General features: G+C 36.7%; 1 protein-coding gene across 3 annotated transcripts in view; it reads right to left on the bottom strand.

Moving 5' to 3' along the window:
• The window catches only part of SUFU (SUFU negative regulator of hedgehog signaling), a 150386-nt gene that overhangs the window by 14737 nt on the left and 111739 nt on the right, over positions 1 to 23910 (bottom strand). For 2 of the 3 annotated variants that reach the window (XM_074295460.1, XM_074295461.1), the window contains exons 7-9: positions 21733 to 21889; positions 19748 to 19859; positions 1783 to 1917 (exon numbers count right to left, since the gene is read on the bottom strand). In XM_074295460.1, the coding sequence (XP_074151561.1) occupies positions 1783 to 1917; positions 19748 to 19859; positions 21733 to 21889 (404 nt within the window). The remainder of the gene's footprint in view (positions 1 to 1782; positions 1918 to 19747; positions 19860 to 21732; positions 21890 to 23910) is intronic. The other variant, XM_074295459.1, reaches the window with a different exon arrangement.

Here is a 23910-nt window from a genome sequence, read left to right as displayed (position 1 = left end):
ACTACAAAATCTTTGCTACCATATCTGGCCTAGCATGTGAATAACCAACCTAAGGAGTTCAAATAAGGGACTGAGAAAAAAAGAGGCTCTTAGTAAATATTTGTTGAATAAAAGCATGAATGAATTTATGGTGGCTAAATGTTAAGTTATTCCCAATCCATACCCTTGAAAAATAGAGTCAAAGTGAGAGTAAAATAGTAGAATAAATACCACTATTTGAAAAAGAAGAGAATTCCTGCTCTTTTTTTTATCAGACTGCTCTGAATTAACTCATCCTCAAACCAAATGTCCTGAGCCAAGTCCAAACATAAGCAGCCTTAAAGGAAGTAAGACTTTCCTGGGCTTGAGCCCTGAATTTGTACAGGACTACCACTCCACTGGTTCCCACCCAAGCTCCTGTTTACTGAGATGTACAAGGCCTCTAACTTACAAAATATGATGGAAATTCCAAATTTAAAATGTTTTCTGACTCAGACCTTTCCCACTGGCCAGTATCCAGCAACTAGAATGCCCTAGCAGGGAAGGGAGAAAAGAGGTAAAAAATGTATTCCTTTTCTTCTGGATCATAATTCCCTGAGTCAGAGAGTTATTCTTGTTAATCTTTATGACATCAAACTCAGGCATGAACTCCTTTCAAAGGACCGTGGAGAAACCCAGTTGCATCTGATTCTATCATACATTGTCCATGAGACTTTGAGTTGCGTTCCAACCATACAATTTGTATTTCTGGCATTGATGTGAGTGACAGAAGGAACACAGCTGGATTTCTTAGTCCCAGATGGAGCCTCTAGGCTAGCACTGGGTTTGGAATTTAAACTGGTCATTTTGGATTAGAAGGTCAAAAAGAAGAATGGATACCAACCTTTCTAAATGCCTTGCCCCATAACAGATTAATGCTGAAAAGACTGTCATTCCCTCCAGATGAGGGTTTCGCAAAACTGATCTCTGCAGAAATGCTAGATTTCCTTGACCAGATTGACAATCACCCCAACAAAGACTGGGTGACCAACAATTTTCCTAGTCAAGGTGAAGTCACCATATGGAGGGATGGATCCCTCAGTATCTTTTAGCTTTGAGAGTCGATGAGATGATTTGCATAGGTGACAGACTGAAGGTGTTAAGAGGTAAAAATGCTAAGGAAATGGACTAATGGTACCCTTCCCTTAGGATTCCCCAAAGCTGCAAGGACAGTCATGGTTTATATGGGCTGAGATACAGAGGAGAAAATCAAGAGGAGAAATCTATTCTCCTCTTGTAGTTACATTGAGTAACAATGTCCCAAACCAATTATTATAGCTTCCTGAAATAACTTCTTCCCATCGATACTAACTAGAGACTTATGGCATAATGTGTTTTTTTTTTTTTTTTGAGGGGGGGGGTGTTGGAAGAATGAAGTTCCCAAACTGGCACAGCACTGTGTGTGAGAATTCCTAAGCCACAACCCAGTGCAACCAGTTCTAGGTTTTGAAGACCACACATTCTCTTCATATAGACATTAACTGAAGCTTCAAAAGAAGTCCTCCACTCCCAATCCCTGAAACTTGGGCTGTGCCCAGCCCTGTGGGCAAGAGGCAACCTCACTGAGAGAAATGTGTGTGCCAAAGGCTGATGGTTTCTTGAGTGTTTTGGATCATATTTCAGATTGCAGCAGTCTGTGGTGGTTTGGGAAAGGATGAAGAAAGGGGGTGTCCTGTGAATGGAAGAGCACCACCTGGAGACCAAACTGGGACACTACACACCTCACACTAGAGAGTGAACAGGTCTGGTCCGCTTTTTGCTCACCTCAGACAAAGTGGAATTAAAGCTCCAGACTCCTGGTTGAATTTCAGATGTACACTCTCAAGCTGTCGTGTGCGAATTAGCTCATGAGGAATAATAGCTGCTGAGCTCTCACTTTCTAAACTGTCCTTGCGACTCCTATGAAACAAACACAAATTCAGCACAAATTAATACCAGCAATTTCAGTACTTTATGGAGAAAGGGACAGGCAAGGTTGCTTCATACTGGGTGTAATCATATATAACCTAATACTAGGGTACACTGGGGCCTTCTTGGGGCAGAAAGAGGAAGAATCTGGTAGACTATTGTCACAATCTTGGACTTCGCTTCGGATTGTGACAAAGTGGCTAATATTCTGTAAATTCTAGCAAAAGCTTTCAAGAACTCCAGACCTCCATTCCACCAAGGTCAGGATGGGAGTGTATTGTAATACTAAATTCTAAGAACTTCCTTCCAGTTGACCCCTAAGTGGAAGGGACATGATCTGGCTCTGAGTATACAAATCCTCCCTGCCTATGCTCCCCCAACCCCTGATGGGTAGAGAGCTGCAGCAACATAAACATCCCTTAACTGGCCAGGAAATGATATAATCCTCACTGTGGGGGAGGAAATGGGGCTCTCTTCTGAGAGCAAGTAAGGATGAGAGGCCTGTGGCCAGACAGAACAACTTTTGGTCTCAACTGCAAAACAGCAAAATTGAGACTTCTTCATTAGCCTCCTATGTCAGATGTCCTCCAGAGACAGTCCAGCTTTCACCTGGCCTAAGGACTCTTCTCTTCTTGATTCCTGCTGAAAGTCAGAGGTAAATGCTACTGCCCCAGTTCCCAACTCTGTACCCCCTACAGCTGGATTATTGGATACATTTGCAAAGTAACATTTGCTCTTTCAAATTCAGCTGCTCTGACAACCTTTCAAAAGGACTTAATCAGAACTGTTGGTTACCCACTGACACCATTCAAAAGACCGGATTCTGGTTTTAGATTATGAACCTCAAAACAATTCCCTAAGTGTCTATCAAAATGCTGGATGAAAAGCTCAATTTATTTATCATTCCAGCTTTAAGAGCCACCCAGAATCTTGGGACTTGCCAGCCAAGGAAAAACAGACCAAATATCCCCATGTACAACTACAGAGGTTAAAATACTGAAGAGAAGGGATCACCAAAATGTTTCTTGGCTTATCTTCAGGAATAATGGATGAAGTAAGCCAAACTGGTAAGGGAATAAGCCTGGGAAGAAGAACAGGAAGTCAGAAAGTATAAGAATAGAAGGTGACATCAAAAGTGGAAAGAATTTACCACTGGCAAGGTGAAATGATTTATTCGGTTACAAAGGTAGTATGTTCAATCTCTCTGGTCACAATATAAACTATGATTTTGCTTGTCTTTTAAAGCCTTTTCCATGATTACCCTCCCCAGCTTCTTCTCTTCAGATATACTCTTTGACTAGATCTTTAAAACAGGTCAGTCCCAGAGCCAAGACACTCACAGAATATCAAAGCTGAAAGGCCTTTCAGAGATGAGAGAAAAGGAAGCCCTGAAAAGGTCTCACCAAGAAGAGCCCAGGGCCCAGAGTACTGTGCCACTGTCACTACCAACTTTAGATTTGATGGCATCCTGATTCTGCCCAATCTGACTGGGGAGAGCTCCATGTGTAACTGGGGAAACAGCAAAGCTGCCTTCAGTTCAAGAAATATAAGAGTATATAGGAAAACTAGAGGTATTTTGGGATGAAGGGCTTTAGGTGTGGCCTCCACTGAGACCAAGAGCATTCCAGGTTAGGCCCCATTAAAATCCTGTTTTTCTGTTTCTTATTATTAAATCTTAGGCTTGCAATCTGTGTCTCAGGACCTGCTGGAGTCCATCAATACAGAATACCTCACTCTAAGAATCCACTATCTTGTAGCACAAATAAATACAAATGCAGATTAAGAATCACAGGGATGTGGGGAGTAAGAGAAGAATCAACATACAAAGCTGCATCTAGAAAATCTCAAGATGGAGAGGAGAAAATTGTTGAAAGTCAGCTAAAGTCACCTTGGTAACTGCTACAACACACTCCCCCAGAACAAGGACATTAAACTCAACTACAAACAGCTTTAAAGAAATGAAAAAGAACTTAATCATCTGAGGAATTAATGTGACAAGTGCCCACATTTACACCTCCCACCAACCTTCAATCATTTGAAAATGCACTTTTATCTTTCATATAAAAAAATGTTGTTTTTTTTTTTTTTTTAAATCATAAAACGCTAGCTCTGCAGTCCTGGAGTCTGGGTATTTCCGGTGCGCTGCATCAGTGGAAATGTGGCCATTCTGTATGCAGAAGCCCAGCCTTTCGATGATTTGTTTTTTCTGGACATCAATGCAGAAGCATGAATTATTTGTGTGGGTGGGACAATGTATTATATCTGCAGCCAACATAGGTTTGCAATGTTTCGCATGGTTGTCAGCTCTGAGTTATAAAAAACCAGTAGTAAGCTCCAGCATGGCCTAATTATTCAGGCAGGTTGTTTTCTCCCCTGGGCTGCTGGTGGTAGGGAAAGCAGAGGGCTGGGGAGGTGAGGGGGGATCTCTGGTGGAGTATATCAGAAAGACTTTCTTTCATATATCCCTTTAGAAAACATGAAGGACAAGAGGGACTCTTGTGGCCCCAAGGTCAATTATTGTTCAGGACCTTGCCCAGGGCTGCTAGGCCTGGGTGCTCTTTGGAAGCTTTGCTTCTCCTTGAGGAATGTTAATGGCTTCAGTCAAGGCTTGCTTCATATAGTTGTTAGGTAAAATAATCCTATCCCCTCCTTCATAAACTTATTCTCACTGCTAAATTAGTCACTACATTGGGCTTGCAGAGAGGGTGACCTTTGAAAAAAAGCTACACAGTAGCTTATATAAGATACAAGTCAAAAAAGTCACCATTGACAGGAAACGTAGCCAATAATGGACTACTACTAGTGCTTCAGAATGCTGGAAAAAAACATTAATATCCTGTCCAAATATAATTTACAATCACTGTTTCTTGCTATACCTTGCTTTCTCCTAGACTTCTTTTTCATCCTTACTGTGAAAGTCACCATTGTAATAGAGGGACTGGTGATCATGGTGAGAATGAAGAAGTATCTTCCCCATGGAAGAGCAGATGATTTGTTGCATTGAGCCCAAGATGCAATTAAATAAACATTTATTAAATAGCTTTTAAATGAAAGGCAGTGTGCTAGACAAAAGACAAAAACAAAAACAAGAAATAGCATGGCTCTCCTGAAGTTTACATTTTGGTGAAAGACACTGCATGTTCACACATGAATAATTTAGATAATTATTTAGATGATATATAAAATAATTTCAAAAGGGAAAGAAGAATCAAGAGAAACAGAGGATTCAGGAAAGGTTTTGTGTAAAATATGGCAGCTGAATTAATTAAAAAAAAAAGATAAAGATTCTTTGAAGAGGTAGAGAAGATGGAATACATTTCAGATATGAGCAATAGCTCCTGCAAAAGTCTGGAAAGAGAAGAGGAGAGAAGAGCTGGAGAAACAGCATTAGGGCAGAGAGTGAAAAAAAGGAGAATAGAAAAATAAGCCTGGAAGAACAGGCTGGTGTCAAATGATAAAGAGCTTTTAATGACAGGGTGAGGAATGGGTATTTTGTTGTAGAGGCAAAATAAAAGCCATCAAACAGTTTTGAACAAGGGAGCAAACTAATATCTTATGACTGAAGATGCAGTAGGGAGAAGGGAAACTGGAATTGGGGACAACAACTAAGAGTTTGCAATGTTTGAATGAGAAATGATAAAGGTCTGAATGAAAGTAGTGGCCATGTGTGTAGAGAAAAGGAAACAAATACAAGAAATGTGGACATAGAATTGATAAAGTTTAGCAACCAACAAAATATAGAGATTGTAGGAATTAGAAAAATGAAAGATAGTTCCAAGTTTAAAGCTGGGTCAACAGCAGCAGCCTCAACAAGAATAAGTTTGAAAGAATAGTAAATTAAAGGGAGAAGACAATACATTTTTTTTTAAACAAATGGAATTTGAGATATTGTGAGGACATCCAAATGGATTTATCCATCAGGCAGTGAATTATGTAGAACTGGAGTAAAGGACAGAAATTAAAATAAAATACAGGGTTCAGCTACTCAACTAGTTTGAATCCATTTAGGTATACTATCATGTAGCCTATATCATTTTATTTACAACAGCATTAAGAAAATCAAACACTTTGTTAAAATGTAGGTCAACTTGTATCTACATTTTTCTGACTTTTCAGTCTAATAACCCTGTCAAAAAAAATTGAGGTTAGGATTATCATGATTTGTTTTATTTTGAATGAAGTTATAATGGGTCTTATGATCACTTTCCTTTTCAGAATGACATACACTGATCATTCCTTTAATAACATATTCTAGAATTGTACTAGGAACTAAAACCAAGAGCATTGGTCTATATATTCATCTATCTACCAAATCTACATACACTCAATTCTCTTTCCTCTTTTGAAAACCAGGCCATTTACTCTCTGATTGATCATAACTTTCTTGTTTTTCATGATTTTCAAAGATAACTGACAATGGTTTAGGAATCATGTCACTGAATAGTTGTCTCATATCAATCATCCCATGCTATTCTTATTCTTCAGATTCATTGTTTCTTATAGCATAGTGATACTTCTTTACATTTGTTTCAAAATTTATTTAACCATTCCTTCATTGAAGGGCATCTACATTTTTGCTACTGTAAAATATTTGTTACAGTAAAAATTTTGACATTGTCTCCTATTTTATTCTCTTCCATCCATTATCTGCCAAAGAAGTATCTCTCTTTTTTGTCAAGGCCTATTCCTTTCCCGTCTTTTCCAAAAGACTGCATTTTAAAAATTATAGCTTTTTATTTATAAAACATATGAATGGGTAGTTTTTCTTTTCTTTTCTTTTCTTTTTTAGCTAGCTCTTTTATCTCTGTATTTTTGCAGTTTAATATTTTCTTTTTTTATTATTATAGCTTTTTATTGACAGAACATATGCAAGGTAACTTTTCAACATTGACCCTTGCAGTCACTTCTATTCCAACTTTTCCCTTCCTTCCTTCCTTCCATCCCCTCCCCTAGATGGCAGGAAGTCTCATACATGTTAAACATGTTAAAGTTTATCTTAAATACAACATATGTGTACATATTTATACGGTTCTCTTGTTGCACAAGAAAAATCAGATTTAGAAAGGTAAAAATAACCTGGGAAGAAAAATAAAAATGCAAGCAGTCCACTCTCATTTCCCAGTGTTCTTTCACTGGGTATAGGCTGGTTCTGTTCATCACTGATTAATTGGAAATGAACTGGATCCTCTCATTGCCGAAGATAGCCACTTCCATCAGAATTGATACTCATATAGTATTGTTGTTGAAGTATATAATGATCTCCTGATCCTGCTCATTTTACTCGGCATCAGTTCATGTCAATCTCTTCAGGCCTTTCTGAAATCATGCTGCTGGTTGTTTCTTACAGAATAATAATATTCCATAACATTCATATACCATAACTTATTCAGCCATTCTCTAATTGATGGCATCCTTTCAATTTCCAGTTTCTAGCCACTATGAAAAGGGCTGCCACAAACATTCTTGCACATACAAGTCCCTTTCCCTTCTTTAAGATCTCTTTGGGATATAAGCCCAATAGTAACACCGTTGGATCAAAAGGTATGCAGAGTTTGATAACTTTTTGAGCATAGTTCCAAACTGCTTTCCAGAATGGTTGGATCCATTCACAACTCCACCAACAATGCATCAGTGGACATGGGTAATTTTTCAACATTGACCCTTGCAAAACCTTCTCTTTCAACTTTTCCCCTTCTTCCCAACTCCTCCCATACATGGCAGATAGCCCAATATATATGAAATAAAATATTAAAGTATATGTTAAATCCAATATATGTATACATATTTATACATTTATCTTGCTGCACAAGGCAAATGGGATCTAGAAAGAAAGAAAAAAACCCAAGAAGGAAACAAAAATGCAAGTAAACCATAATAGAAGTTGAAAATGCTATGCTGTGATCCATACTCATTTTCCATAGTCCTCTCTCTGGGTGTAAGTGACTCTCTTCATTATTAAACAACTGGAACTGGTTTGAATCATCTCATTGTTGTTGATGAAAACCATGACCATCAGAATTGATCATCGTATAATTTTGTTGTTGCTGTGTATAATGATCTTCTGGTTCTGCTCATTTCACTTAGCATCAATTCATGGTAAGTCTTTTCAGGTCTCTCTGAAGTCATCCTATTGATCATTTCTTACAGAACAAGAATATTCCATAACATTCATATACCACAATTTATTTAGCCATTCTCCAATTGATGGGCATTCACTCAGTTTCCAGTTTCTTACATTACAAAAAGGGCTGCCACAAACATTTTTGTACATATGGGTCCCTCTTTCCCTTCTTTAAGATCTCTTTGGGATATAAGTTCAGTAGTAACACTTCTGGATCACATGGGATGCAGTTTGATAACTTTTTGAGTATAGTTCCAAATTGCTCTAAAGAATGGTTGGATTCGTTCACAATTCCACTAACAATGTTTCAATGTTCCAGTTTTCCCACATCCCCTCAAATATTTGTCATTTCTTGTCATGTTAGCCAATCTGACAAGTGTGTAGTGGTATCTCAGAGTTGTCTTAATTTGCATTTCTCTGATCAATAGTGATTTTGAACACCTTTTCATGACTAGAAATAGTTTCCATTTCTTCAACTGAGAATTGTTCATATTCTTTTACCTTTTACCAATTGGAGAATGGCTTGATTTCTTATACATTTGGGTCAATTAAAAGATTGCATATTCAACCATCACCACACACCTCAAATCTTCAGCCTCTCCTTATCAACTGGTTCCTTTCCATCTGCCTTCAAATAAACCCAGGTCTTCTTCATCTTTAAAAACCCTTAATTTCCTCAAGCTATCATCCCATATCTCTCCTGTCCCAGTCAAACTCTAAAAAAGTTTATGCTCATTTCCTCTCTTCTCTCTTATTCCTCAACATATTGCAATCTGCCATGTACCCTTATCACTTTGCTGAAACTGTTTTCTCCAAAGTTAATAATGATCTTTTAAAATATTTTTTATTCTGAACTTAAAAAACAAAAAAGGAGAGCATTTTCACATATTATAGCCAAACACAAAGTTCATCTATGAAAATGAGAATTTTCATTTCATACTGCTTACTTTAAAAATTAAAATGAATTCTATATATTATTTTCAGTATTACCCTTCTTGTCTGTTTCTTCCTCCTCAATTTCCTTCTATTTTGTTTCTGTGCATTTTAAAAAACTTTCCAAATCACTACTGATCAGAGAAATGCAAATTAAGACCACTCTGAGATACCACTATACACCTGTCAGATTGGCTAAGATGACAGGAACAAATAATGATAAATGTTGGAAGGGATGTGGGGAAATTGGGACACTAATACATTGCTGGTGGAGTTGCGAAAGAATCCAGCCATTCTGGAGAGCAATCTGGAATTATGCCCAAAAAGTTATCAAACTGTGCATACCCTTTGACCCAGCAGCGCTACTACTGGGATTATATCCCAAAGAAATACTAAAGAGCGCAAAGAGTCATATATGTGCCAAAATGTTTGTGGCAGCTCTTTTTGTTGTAGCTAGAAACTGGAAGATGAATGAATGTCCATCAGTTGGAGAATGGTTGGGTAAATTGTGGTATATGAAGGTTATGGAATATTATTGCTCTGTAAGAAATGACCAGCAGGAGGAATACAGAGAGGCCTGGAGAGACTTAAATCAACTGATGCTGAGTGAAATGAGCAGAACCAGAAGATCACTGTACACTTCAACAACAATACTGTATGAGGATGTATTCTGATGGAAGTGGAAATCTTCAACATAAAGAAGATCCAACTCACTTCCAGTTGATCAATGATGGACAGAGGTAGCTACACCCAGAGAAGAAACACTGGGAAGTGAATGTAAATTGTTAGCACTAATATCTGTCTGCCCAGGTTGCATGTACCTTCGGATTCTAATGTTTATTGTGTAACAAGAAAATGATATTCACACACATGTATTGTACCTAGACTATATTGTAACACATGTAAAATGTATGGGATTGCCTGTCATCGGGGGGAGGGAATAGAGGGAGGGGGGGTAATTTGGAAAAATGAATACAAGGGATAATATTATAAAAAATATATATATATAATTTAAAAAAATTAAAAAAAAACTTTCAAGGGCTTTCTGGGGGGAAAGGGAGTAGATAACTACTATTGTTCAATATCCCTCACCCTATGATTTTTACTTTTCAAGAGTAGTAAGGGAAAAAAATTTCTTATTAACAAAGTCATCTGGACCAAATGGATCCATACAGTAGTCATAATTTCAAGGTACAGAGACATTTTTGGACATTACTTTTCTAATGGATAACAGGCTTCTTCATATGGTCTTTGGAAATGTGAGTGGTCACTTCTTTCAAAACTATTTTTCTTTACAATGTAAATCTGGTATAAATTGTTCTATTGGTTTTGCTCACTTCATTCTATGAGTTCTACCAAGGATTCTCTGAAACCATTTCTTTCAGCACAATTAATATTCTACTATATCAATATACCACAATTTATTCAGTTATTCCTCAATTACCATGAGCCAATTCAAGGCATGTTCTTAAGATTCTAGTTCTTTCCTTTTTTCTTTTTAGTTGTAATCTTAGTATCCCCTCGAAGGATTAGGAATTTTTTTTTTTCTTTTTTGGGGTAAAGTGAGTGAGTGGCTGCTGTTGTTCTCTCCCTTATACTATCCTCCCTGTTAACCTTCTTCTCTTTTTCTATCCCAATTGTTTTCTTTCTTGATTTTGATATAGTTCTACCCAAACTGTGTGTGGTATTTAACCTTCCTTTGTCTATTTGAGGTAAGAGTGAGGTTTGTCTAATGTTGACTCCTCTCATCTTTGCATACTTTTTTTATTTGTCCCAATTACAATATATAGAAAAACTTTACTTCTACTTTCTACACTAGCATATTTCTATTACTCTCCCTTTTCTTTTCCTTCTTCAAAACCCTCAGAACTAATCCAATCCCAGGTCGTCTTTTTTTTTTTTAAACTCCCTCAATATCCATTTTTTAAAAATTAATTTTATAATTATAATTTTTTGACAGTACATATGCATGGATAATTTTTTTTACAACATTATCCCTTCTATTAACTTTTCCAAATTTTCCCCTCCCTCCCTCTACTCCCTCCCTAGATGACAGGCAATCCCATACATGTTAAATGTGTTACAGTATATCCTAGATATAATACCTCAATATCCTTTATATTATATATTATATATTCTTATTATAGTCCCGCAGGGATCCCTGCCTTTCATCACAAAGTAAATACTATATCATTATATGGCTCCTTCCAGTTGCTCAAATAAATTTATCTTTGAATGTTTTTCTTGAGCTTTGTATTTATATTTCAAAGTTCCTATTCAGTCCGGTCTTTTCATCAGAAATGCTTTAAAGTCTAGTTTTTCCTTAAAGATCCATTGTTTACCCTGTAGGATTATACTTAGTGATTCAAGATAAATTATTCTTTGTTATGAAACTTTATGTCTTTTGAAAAGCATATTCCAAAATCTGCTTCACCATTGTAATAAAAGTTGCCAGAATTTATATGGTCTTGACCTCATATCTTGGTCCTTGAACTACATTCTTGGGTTTTGACTATTCCTGGAAGTTTTTCTTCTTGGATTCTCTCAGTAGGTGATCAGTAAATTCTACTTCTACTTTCACTTAGCTTTCATTTATAATTTTTGAAATATAGTGACTAGAGGATTGGTTTTTTCCACAGCTTTCTGGGATCTTCATCTTGACCTGTTTCCAAGTCAGTTATTATTATTATTATTTTTTAATATCAGCTGTCTTACACTTTTTCTCCTATTTTTTTCTATCTTTTGATTTTATTCTAATGCTTTTTTCTATCTCATGAAATCCTTGATTTATGTTTAGTCTATTTTAGTTTTTAGGAAGTTCATCATTTGGAGGAGGCTGATCACTTTCTAATTTTTCTCCAATCATTTATTTCTTCGAGGGTCTTTATCTTATCTAATTTATTTTATTATCGTCTAGGTAATCCTTGCAGAAATTCCTTTTCTCTTTGTCATAGTGTGTGTGTGTGTGTGTGTGTATGTGTGTGTGTCTCTCTCTCTTTTTTGGTTGAGGCAATTGGGGTTAAGTGACTTGCCCAGGGTCACATAGCTAGGAAGTATTATCTGAGGTCAGGTTTGAACTCAGGTCTTCCTGACTTCAGGGCTGGAGTTCTATCTACTGTGCCACCTAGCTGCCTGTGTGACTCTTTTGAGGATTTTATATTTGCAATTAATTCTAACTTTCTGGACATGATTCCCCTTTTGACACTGCAATTCAAGCAAGTGTACCTTATTCTCTGTTCCTCTCACATGAGACTCTACTTCCTATGTTTTTGTATTAACTGGTCTCCATGCCAGGAATGTCCTCCCACTCCTAATTTGCACTTTATACAGTTTCTCTTTTTCTTTAAGTTCATATGAAGTTCTATATGAAGACCTTCCTGATTCACCCAAATGCTAGTCCCTTCCTTCCCAAACTATATTCTTTTTAACTATTTTGTATATACTTTTACTTATTAACTTTACTTATGCTATATATATTATATATTTACATATGTTTGCCCTCTTTCTCCATTAAAATATAAGGCTCATTGCAAGTAGGAATTATTTCATTTTTTTATACTTGTACCCCTAGCATCTAGCATAATGCTTGAAACATAAAAGGTATTTAATATTTGTTAATTAGCTGGTTTACGTAAGACCAACTTTTTAATCACACTGACTTAGTGATATGGTGTTTTTGAAGATTTTCCTCTTATCTTTTTAACCTCCCTTGGGTTCATGGCTAGCAGTGGATAATCTCTGAGTTAAAAACTACAGGCACTTTAATAAGTTTCTTATAATTCCAAAGTGCTTTTTTGAATGGTTTGGGCAATTCATAGTTCCATCAATAGTATATTAAGTGCTTCTGTCTTTCCACAATGTCTACCCCCCAAAAACAAACAAACAAAACAAAACACTGACTATTCCTATCTGTTGTCATCTTTGTCAGTTTTTTTAGGAAATATCTTCTTAATCAGCTGTTACTTCCAAATATGCCTCTTTAAAAAAAAAAAAATTAAAAAAAATTCTTGCCATCAATTGATAACACTGATGAAACCACCACCTGTGCCCTTAAAGTTTTTGGTTCCCTGCTCAAAATGTCATAAACTTCAGCAATGCTTATAGGTTTCTTCACTTCTTTTACACTAAAATGCCTTTATATGCAACAGTATAGAATATTGAAGCTGGGAAATGTCCTTAGAAACCAACTATCTAATCAATCTAATTTGAAAGTTACAGAAACAGGTTCAAAGATGAGTAAAGACTTGTCCAAGCTCACAGTCAGTGGCAGAGTGGAGTCTTCGAGGATAAGGCCCATATGGATCACCAGCAACAGGCAGTGCAAGTATTCTGTCACACCTGGATACATATTCTAAGAAGGCAGCAGACCTCTCTCTTGGTCATCTAGCTTCAGTACTCTTCACTGAAGAGTTGTCAAACACTACTTTCTATTTTCTTTGACTCTGACCAATGGTCTCTCTTGTGCTAGCACCTGTGGATTCACAACAACATTTAAGAAGACATCTCCTGTCTCAGTCCTATGTAATCTCCCAATCACACCTCAAAGAAAGGCAACTGCTGAGACATCCCTCTCTAATGAAAACAATGATGCTTCTGTAGGGTGAGGTAAAGCTGCCATGGCTAGTCCCTAAACTCTGGCCTTGAAGCAGTCACATACAATACTAAAGACGACCATGAATTTTAATCACAGTCTTTCATGGCAATGATATCAATTAACAAGAATTTATTAAGCACGTATACTATACTATATAGTAAGTACTACACTGAGGATATAAAGGAAAAGCAAAAAATAATTTTTATTCTCAAGAAACTTACATTCTAATGAGTTAGACAATCTATACATAAATTAGTATGTATAAGATTAGTATGGATTACACTTAATAAAACACTAGCAGCTTGGGAAGCCTGGAAAAAGCTCTTGAAGGGCACGAAGTTTGGTTGGCAATATGTGATTATAGTTTTCCCGAAGTACAAATACAACTCCCTTCACTCTGAAACAATTAAAAGTGGAAAGTAAACCAAACACTTTTCTCTCTCAGGTCTCAGGTTCCTTATAGGCTCATTTTAAGGGATAAGAAGAATGATATGCTCTTGGGCAAGGCCATCAATTTCTGAAAAGCTTTAGTTTAAAGAACAAAATACTTCAATTCACAACAACTTCAGAAAGATAGGAGGGAAGGAAAACACAAAAAGATAGATTATGGACAAGTGGGAAAGTTTTCTCCATAAACTTCAATTTCCTGAGTCATTTGGATAAAACAACCTAAACAGAGGACAGAAAAATTTAGCTCAGAATGACTATTGTACCTTTCAGCATGATGATAATAGCTCTAGTACTTTGAGAATGACTGTGATTCCCATTTTATCAATGAATAAACTGAAGTTCAGAGACAGTACCTTGTTTTCAAGGTCACAGAGCCAGTAAGTATGAGAGGTAGATTTGAACACTAATTCAACTCTGTGATTTCTCCTAACTCTAAGGAAGAGACTCTTTTATAGTGAAAAGAGCACTACACTTGGAGCAAATAAGTAATCTGAATTCTAATTTCAGTTCTGTGTTCCACTCCCAGAAAAGGAACCAATTCTTAGTTATAATACAGTTAAAAACAAGGGCAATGTTTGTTACTTGAACTAAGGTAGATGAGGAGAATATTTTGTGCATGTAATATACATGGAAGGAGTGTTTTTTAAAGGCTCAAGAGTGTTCTGAATTCCTCAAAGGAAGTTAAACAATAAATAAATAAATTAAAAGAGAAGAGGGGAGATTCAACTTCTAGCTCTTGCTTTGCTAGTCTATGGTTATTTCATTCCTCTGGGCTTCATTACTCATGTGTAAAAGAAGAGGGACTAGATCGCACCAAACTCAAAAGAAATGACTGTTAGCCAAGCTATGACAAAGAAAATCACAAATTCACATTGTCTATCTTGTATTGCATTTTTGTTTATTTTATTAGACTTTCTGTTGCAGGCTATGACTTCTACATTTTGAGATAAATGATTACTAGGATTTCTTTCCTTTCACATCTAAAAGTCTATGATTCTGGTTTCTAAGTCACATTAAATTCAAGTTTTTCACTAGCAGTTGGGAATCTTTTATTTAAAAAATAATAGCTCTTTACCAATAACTATAGTAATCTAGTGTTTGACAAATCCAAAGACCCCAGCTTTTGGGATAAGAATTCACTATTTGACAAAAACTGCTGGGAAAATTGGAAATTAGTATGGCAGAAACTATGCAATGACCAACACCTAATACCCTGTACCAAGATAAGGTTGAAATGGGTTCATGATCTAGACATAAACAGGGGTATTATAAGCAGATTAGAAGAACAATGGATAGTTAAACCTCTCAGATCTATGTTGAAGGAAGGAATTTGTGGCCAAAAAAGATCTGGAGTACAATATTAAATACAAAACAGATAATTTTGATTATCTTGAGTTAAAAAGTTTTTGTTCAAGAAAAACTAATGCATACAAGATTAGAAGGGAAAAAGTAAACTGGGAAAATTTTTTTACATTCAAGGGTTTCTAAAATTTCTAAAATATATAGAAAACTGACTCATTTCAAAAAAAGCCAAATACCTATTTCATAGTTGGAATGTAGGAGTTGTGAAACATTAGAATGGGCCATTGAGGGAGTTGCTGACTCTTCTTTCCTGAAGAGGGTGGGAGAAGAACAGGCATGAAACAAGAGCAGGAAAGGTAGAGGCCCAGGTTATTCAAAGGGAAGAGATTCATGGGAAGCAAGAAATAAGATAAGATACACAAGAAAGGTCCCTAAGTCTCAAAGCAATAATATTAGAGATAACGGTTTTATTTTGTGACATAACTAAAAAGAGGTCCGACTTTGAAAAAGCCATTTTAGTACAATAGCTACAATCTCAACCCTAACACTCCAAAAGTTAAAGCTTAAGATAATAAGGTAACCAAATAATAAAGGTTTGAACTGTATCTTTAATTACATGATTATAAAAGAGTTCTACTGGTTTGTTATAAATTGGTATTCTTACATATACAGGGTGTCCCAAACCTGCAGTGTAGTCTTAAGCTTTAGTAGGCAAAGTCAACTTTTAAGCTTTAGGAGCTCAAAACTGTACTCAGACTTTTGGGACATCCTATATTATGCTTATCAATCAAGATCCCAACTAATTCATAATCATGACTTTATGAATCCTTGTAGCATCCCCATGAGTGAAGCAAATGTCATATCTTCTTTACAAGCTGAGACTTAAGCATGAGTAGAGCGACAGTTTATGTTTATTCACAACACTAAAAGATCTATTGATGATCCAATTTCCAATTTGATATTCAAACCACTAGATTTTGCTGCCTCCCAGACTCTAGCTTCTCCTTCAGTATCCTTGCAGGAAAGAAAAAGACTGGCACAGAACCCCAAAGGCATGTTACTACTTCACAGCAGTGAAAAGTCTGACCAAATGAAAATCAAATACAAAGACCAAATAACTCACATACTGATTGCTACTACCATAGGGGAGACGCAACAAACTTATGTTAGCACATTTATGGACTGTTTCTTTAAACGTAATCAACTTGGTTTATCAGAAACGAGGTCAAGTCCCAGAGTGGGCAGCATGGATATTAAGAACCTGCTTACTAATCTGAACTGAGTACACCTCCATTGTTCCTCAAGATAGTAGGAGTTCAACCCTGGGGATGGTAAGAAAACTATCTAAGAATATTCTTATGTAAAAGGAACTATTTTGCATCTACTTCTTACCAATTGGTTTCTACTATATCTGTAAGAACGTAGCTTGTAGAACATAACACTAGCTATAAGAAGGCAAGTGACCATGGGTAAGCACTGCTGACCTACTCCTTACTCATTTTTCTCCTCTATAAATCTCGCTGCCAGGAGTCTCTTGACAGCTAGTCTGCAAGCTGAGAGTCATAACCACTCTAGTGAGCCTGAGATTCAGGACACAAAAGTCCAATAAATCTTAAAAGCCTTCCAACCTTGAAAAGGGACAACTGAGTGCAATGTATGTTCAGTGTCTGATTGGGGAACTGGTATCTCTCAAATGTTCCTAGTAAAATACTTCATAGCTATAACTGGGCAAGATATAGAATAGGGAGATATGCTCACACAGATAGTGTGTGGGATTAAGTACTAGAAGAGGAGTCAAGAGACCTGGGTTCTATTTCTGGCAATGCTATGAACAAGCTAGGTGATCCTAGAGGGCAAGTCACTTAATCATTCAGCTTCTGTTTTCTCACCTATAAAATGAATGGGGCATATAATTCTTAAGGTCAGCTCTAAAATGCTATTATATTCTATGGTTTACATTCTCAGAAGCTCAAGTATTTCCAGAGAAGAAAAAAGAAATTCTTGTGCTGGTATATTCTTGTTAAATGTGAGATGCTGTAAACTTTAACTTAATCAACTATTATCTCCTTTTTTAAACATTCATTTAAAAAAACTCGACTTCTAAATTCTTTCCCTCTTGCCCATTATGAAGTCAAGTAATATGATATCAATTATACATGTGAAGTCATGCAAAATATAAACAATTTTTTTTAATACTCTAATAGAACCAACGGAATAATGCTATTAGGCTCTTGAAGGTACCTGTTTATTAGAGAATCTCACAATATAATTTAGGTCACTCGATGATATCTTTTCATTAGAATGAAAGTATCTGAAAAATTATGTTATGGATCACTCCAGGGCATTCTTATTAAACTAGGGTTTCACTTAAGTTAGGACTGAAGGATACTGTTTTAGTCACTACAAGAAAAACTAATATTATCCATCAATCTCAAGGTTGAATGCTATCTTTAAGAAACATTATAGGATGATGGCAGTCTTTGGATACTCTTGAAATAGGCCTATTTACACTGAATTGTTCTCTCAATATATATATATTGATTCTAGATCCTCCACTAAATGAACTCCCTGATAGTAAAAAAGACATACTTTTTATCTCCTCAAGAGAACTTAGCATAGGCTGGCCCACAGCAAATATTCAATGACTTCTTAGAAAAGCAACTAACATGGTAGAGCTGTGAACTAGTCTGACTATCCTAGAAAGCAATTTGAAACTATGCCTCAAGAGCTATTAAACTGTTATGTACTCTTTGACTTATTGATACCACAACCAGATCTATGTCAGAAATCAAAAAAAGAGAAAAAGGACCCATGCATACAAAAATACTTATAGCAGCTTTTTAAAAGTGGTGGCAAAGAACTAGAAATTGAAGGGATGCCTATCAGCCGGAAACTGATGTAACAAGTTAAAATATATGAATGCAACGAATACCATTGTGCTGTAAGATATGATGTTAGGGATGATTTCAAAAAAACCTGCCAATACTTATAAGAACAGATACGCAGAGAAGTGAACAGAACCAGGAGAACAATTTTTATGGAAAGAGCAATACTGTAAAGATTATCAATTCTATCTTTACATATATTTAGAAAAATATTAGAAAAGAAAAAAAAGACAAAGTAATAACTTGAACAACACAATGACCAATTACACTTCCAAAGGACTCATATTAAAGCATACATATTTTAAATTTCATTCTCCTTTTTGCCTACTTTTTTCTGGAACATGGCTAATGCAGAAATTTTTATATGACTATATATTTATAATAGATTCTATTTTTCTTGCCTTCTCTATAATAGGTGAGAGAGGAGGAGAGAGAAAAGAATTCAGAAATGAAAATAAAATTGAATTTGAAAGAAACTGATAATCAGTCTGGAATACTGGGCCTCCCCATAAGAATTTTTTTTTTTTAAATCATCTCCAATTAGATATCTATCAGGAATTTTCTACCAGACTTTCTAACCAAGCTTCATTTTCTAGCAACATATATTTTCTCCTAGATGGATGAATTGACTTAATATTGGATCCAGGCACTAGTATTAACAGCCTTGGACAAGGTTTCTTTTTTTGCTACATTAGAACCCAAGGCAAAGCCTCTCTAGTGCTGTTGCTGTTGGCATTAGAATCAAAGGGTATGGAATAGATATCCCCTCGATCACTGTGTCTTGAGAGAACCTACTGGCTTCAAAGGGGAAGAGATCTGATGCACAGTACATTTGCCTGGGCAGGAGAAAAAAAAATCCAAGAATAAATCCTGAGACTCAGGGATGGCTTTGGAATAGAACTTCACCTCTGAAAGCCATGTAAGGAATAAACTGCAACCAGGAAGTAGCAGCCTATAAATGAAGGTCAAGGGAGATCTTCGAAGGGTTTTCCCTTCTAGGACAACAAGAAAATGGAGTTCAGGTTATAACAAAGACTTCCGTTGGCTGGCTAATGGGAGGCTTATGTAGCTGCAGATATGAGCTGAAGACCAAGCCCCAGGAAGGAAGGACAACTACAGCAGTAACTAAGATAAGGAAAGGAGCAATGCTCATTACAATAGCCCCAATTCAAGGTTGGAAGGTCCCAAATTTGATTTCATCCCAACCCTGCCTCACACAGAGTTCATGTAAATATTTGCAATGATTCTTTAAAGACTTTTACAAATCGGCAAACTTGAATGTCAGTCATTCCCCCTCTCCTCCTATGCTTTTCATCAAGTTGCAAAAATCGTTGGTTCTTATAAGCCCAGTTTTTGTACTTTTTCACATAGGCCTTAGAGAGAGAGGGGATGGGTAAGGTGGGGAGAGAGGACTCACTTCTACCTTAATGGAGATTAAAAATCTTGAAGATAAAACCCTACTTCTTCAAGAGCTGGGATAAGTGGTGGCTCATTGGAGACATAAAGCTTAAACTCTTGAAGGGGTCAGAGACTTACGGTGCTCGGTCATGATTCAAGCCATTCTGCCGCTGGGTATTGATTGGAGGAAGGACAGGTTTACTGTTGATCTCTAGCCCCCTCCTCAGGGTCTCTCTGATTTGCTCTGTATCTACAAAGAAAGAACTTGTTCACTTGATGTCATGTGAAGCACCCCAAATCTGATAGAGCTGTTGAACTGGAAAATACCATCAAACCTGGGGAAAAAAATCATGCTGGTCCTGAGCTATTGTATATGTACCCAGAAGTATGATTAACTTTTTTCTATTGTATTCTATTGAAGAAAAGGATTTGGATCTGAACCTCAAGGTATGCACAAGACAGAGTCTTTCACTCTTTTTGGCTAGGAGGAATGTTCATTTCTCTACCTAAGATACATGCTTACCCCATTCCATCCTGCTCACTGTAACTTAGGTAAGCCCTTTATGAACCACTGAAATCTTTATGAACAACAATACCATATGGTTAGGAATGCTAGCAGACACAGCAGCTTGGACTGACACATTCCCCGCATTATCACTCATCAGCATATATGTGGTGCCGTTCACTTAGCTGCCAGGTTCAGTTTAGGGACACACTGAATTGGGTCACACAGGGAAGACTTGCCCCCAGTCACTTCCCTTCAACTCTATACATAAGAGACCTTTACTATTCCTTAGGTCTTGTTGGGCAAGGGATGGAGTGAGAGGCTGAATTTCACAAAATTAGTCAAATTCTCTCCTGTGGTCCACTAACCTGCTTTACTAGAAGTTTAACTTCTTTGGTAGGCTTATTTTTAAAGAGACTTTGCTGGCCTTTGAGATAAAGCTTGCTGAGTTGGTCTGCTTCTCTCTAATGACATTTTGATCTAAGCAGGCTCCTCTGTACATTGTCCATCACGAAAGAAAGCCAGTCAGCTGAACCTTTGGACAAAACTTCTGGATCCTCAAAAAAGAAAAAAAATCAGCCCTTGTTTCAAGTTCAACTGAATGATTCTGATAACTGCATACCCTCTCTGAATTTCCTATTAAATTGGTACATCTGTAGAATAAACAGGAAGGAAAGAAAAGGGTCAAATATTTGTAATGAAGTTTCCTTAAAATGTTGCCCCATTAGGGGAAGGCTGGAAATAGAAAATCTTCTACAAATGTCACCTTGTGTTTTGTTCAGAGAGACATGACTATAAGTCTATTAACCATTTAAAAAAATGAAATGGCCAAGAAAATGGACAGAAAGTAAGAGAAAAATAATTATTTGTACCTAACAAATTAACATTTCAGACTTTTCTGGAATTAGTTTACTAATTGCTAAAACTTTGCTAAAACTCACCAAATATTCTTGTACCCAACTAATTTGAGTGCACTCTTAACATCATAACCTAGCTAGCTTTGTTGATCAGGGTCACTCATGATTCCTCTTTGGGAACTTGCAAGGACAAGGGTTCACTGTCAACAGTCCTATATTACATCTGTAAGAAACCAAAGGCACAAATCTCTGTAAGAAAAGTCTTATATCTACTGGGAATTTATACACTGAACTCATTTTTCCATTACCTGTGGCTTTAGTAGCTCTGATGCAAGAGTTCTGTATTGATTCTAATTCAACTCAATCTCCATCTTTGGTGGTCTCTACCCCCCTTTTCTATAATTGCCCTGTGACTCCAGCTCATTTCCATTAAGTCAGTTTTCATGGGCACATGTAAAAAATTATCACTGTGAATGGTTATACTTCAAAAAATACACTCAGGAAACAAATGCCACCCAGAAAGAGGTTAATGAGATACTCTTAATCACACTGCAATGGGAGAGAATGATTAACATTAAATCATGACTAGGTAAGAAACTATCAATATGTGTTTTTTTCTATTAGAAAGTTATCACAAGAGATAATGTAAACCAGAGCTCAGACAAAAGATACTGGAAAATGAGGCAAGGATTAGGTTAGAATGGAATGGGCATGAGCAAGGGGTAAGGAGGATAAAAGTTTGGGGCAAGCAGAGACCTCACCTTTGCCAGAAAGTCTCCGAGGTTGCATCCCAATACAAATACTCCTGCTGTCATCGTCATCCTCAGGGGGCCGGCTCAGATCATCCCAGGCACACTTGGCACTCACTCCACTCAGATTGGAGCCATCTGTCTCAATCCCTTTATCAACTCTCTCCTGCTTGAAAAGACCCAAAGAGCCAAAGCACACTACTCAGATGTTTTCTTCAGCAAGCTGCCACTACCATTCTTGTCTTCTTTGAACAAAATCCCTTCAACCACACTCTTTGCAGCTACCAGAATCAGAAAACCTTTGCCAACTAACTATTAAGATCCTTCAAGGGCAAGTCAGGGATATTAACAGAATGGCCAACTGTAAGCCACACATTTTCTGCACATGGGCAAATCAGCGCTCAGATTTAGAATTTATTCACTAAGCTTTAGGGGCTTTAGTCGTTTGCCAAACCACTCCCAATGTTTTCTGGGAAAGTCCCATAGCAAAATGTTTGGTTGGTATGTAAGGGCCTAGATACATGAACTCCTCTCCTGAGGCTGAGCAGACGTCTGCCTTTGATTAGGAGTAATATACTTCTTTCCTTGTTGTCTAAGGAATTCATCTTTCAGGAGTTTAAACAGGAAAGTAACACTGCATGGAACAAGTTTAAAAGGAAAGGGGATGGATGGTGTTAACTTTTTTCTAAATCACTTTGAATTTTCTTTTTTCTTTTAAGAACTAGAGGGTACAGTTATATAGCAGAATGGCACCCAGGATATGACCAACGGAGTAGTCTCTGACTGACAAACAAGCTATTCAACAAAACCTGAGTAAAATTTACTTCTTTTTTTGGTTTCAGATGGGTGATACAAGGGCATTGACTACCTACAGTTTCTATTTCAGCCTAAAGACTCTAAATAGACCCTAATATTCCAAAATCTAAATTTGGATATACAAAATCAATATTAAGAAACAAAGGTTTTAAAAATACTTCCTAGATTCCTTTTGTTAAAATATTTCTATGTACTTTTGTTTTCATATACTAATCATATATTCTTTTCTGTGTGCTCCAGTTTTAGAGTAAATAGAACTGAATAATAAATAGCTAAGGTCAAAGTAGCTTTCTTGTGAATAGGCACCTCAGTTGGCACCAACCTTTCCCTATCTATAGAATTCTTGAATTCTATTTTCTGAAGGTGCCAAATATCATCACAGGCCTTAGTGTGATACCACTTTGATCTGGTGAAGAAGTCTGACTGGGAAAGAACAGTATGTGTTATCATTATTTAGTAAACTGACTGGTAAACTGGTTATTTTCACTGTAGACTTAGGAACATGGACTCCAAAACATTTCCCATCATTGGCTATTTATTTACTTTCGTTGTGACATTTATTTTCAGTTTAGTTTGGGCTGGTGGACAAGGAAAAGTTAGCAATGAGAAAATAGCCATTTATTTACAGTATGTATCAGTAGAATAGCTCCTTGTACTAGGAATGCCAATGTCTTCATTTTCTCAATGCCAAATATGAAATTGTCTTCCCCAAAATCCATGAAAAAACAAGACATTGCTCTAAGGAGTAGAGTTCTGACAGATTAATAAATGGAAGAAGTAAGCTAAGGGAAGTAAACTGACATTGCCCATTGGAACTGTAGTACTAAAACATATTTTTTCTCACTTCTTATTATCCCTGCTCAAGATACAGTCAAAGAATGTTAAGGCAAGAAAGGATCATCTAGTCTAATCTTCTCATTTTAGCAAAGAGGAAATTAGAAGCTACTAACAGACCTGAAATAAGCTTAGTTCTTGGCTCCTGCTCTGGCAGGTGGACATATGTGCAGAGAAATTTATCTTTGCACAGAGAGTTGTTTTTATGGAAACTTTCCTATTTGTCCTCCCTACTATTATTCTCAAAAATGTTTTAAGAGATCTGATATCTCTTATCTCAGGATTACTTGCAAAGGGAGGACAAGATTGCTCTTGGCATTCAGACATAGTTGATTGGTCTCACCCCACTTATTCAAAGAATCAGAGCCCTTTCTCAGCACCCAAGACTTAGAAGAGTGTCAAATCATGTACACAGTACCAAATGCAAAGCTCTATTATGGCTGCAGAACAAGGAGCTAGATGGCCTCCTATTTATCTCATTTATGGCATGACTGACCCAGGATACACAGGGAACGCCAAACAAAGCATAGAGATGCAGCC

The sequence above is a fragment of the Sminthopsis crassicaudata genome, chromosome 2, assembly GCF_048593235.1.
Source record: "Sminthopsis crassicaudata isolate SCR6 chromosome 2, ASM4859323v1, whole genome shotgun sequence".
Classification (NCBI taxonomy): domain Eukaryota; kingdom Metazoa; phylum Chordata; class Mammalia; order Dasyuromorphia; family Dasyuridae; genus Sminthopsis; species Sminthopsis crassicaudata.
The sequence above is the reverse complement of the archived record's forward strand: the minus strand, read 5'-3'. Positions and strand labels throughout refer to the sequence as shown.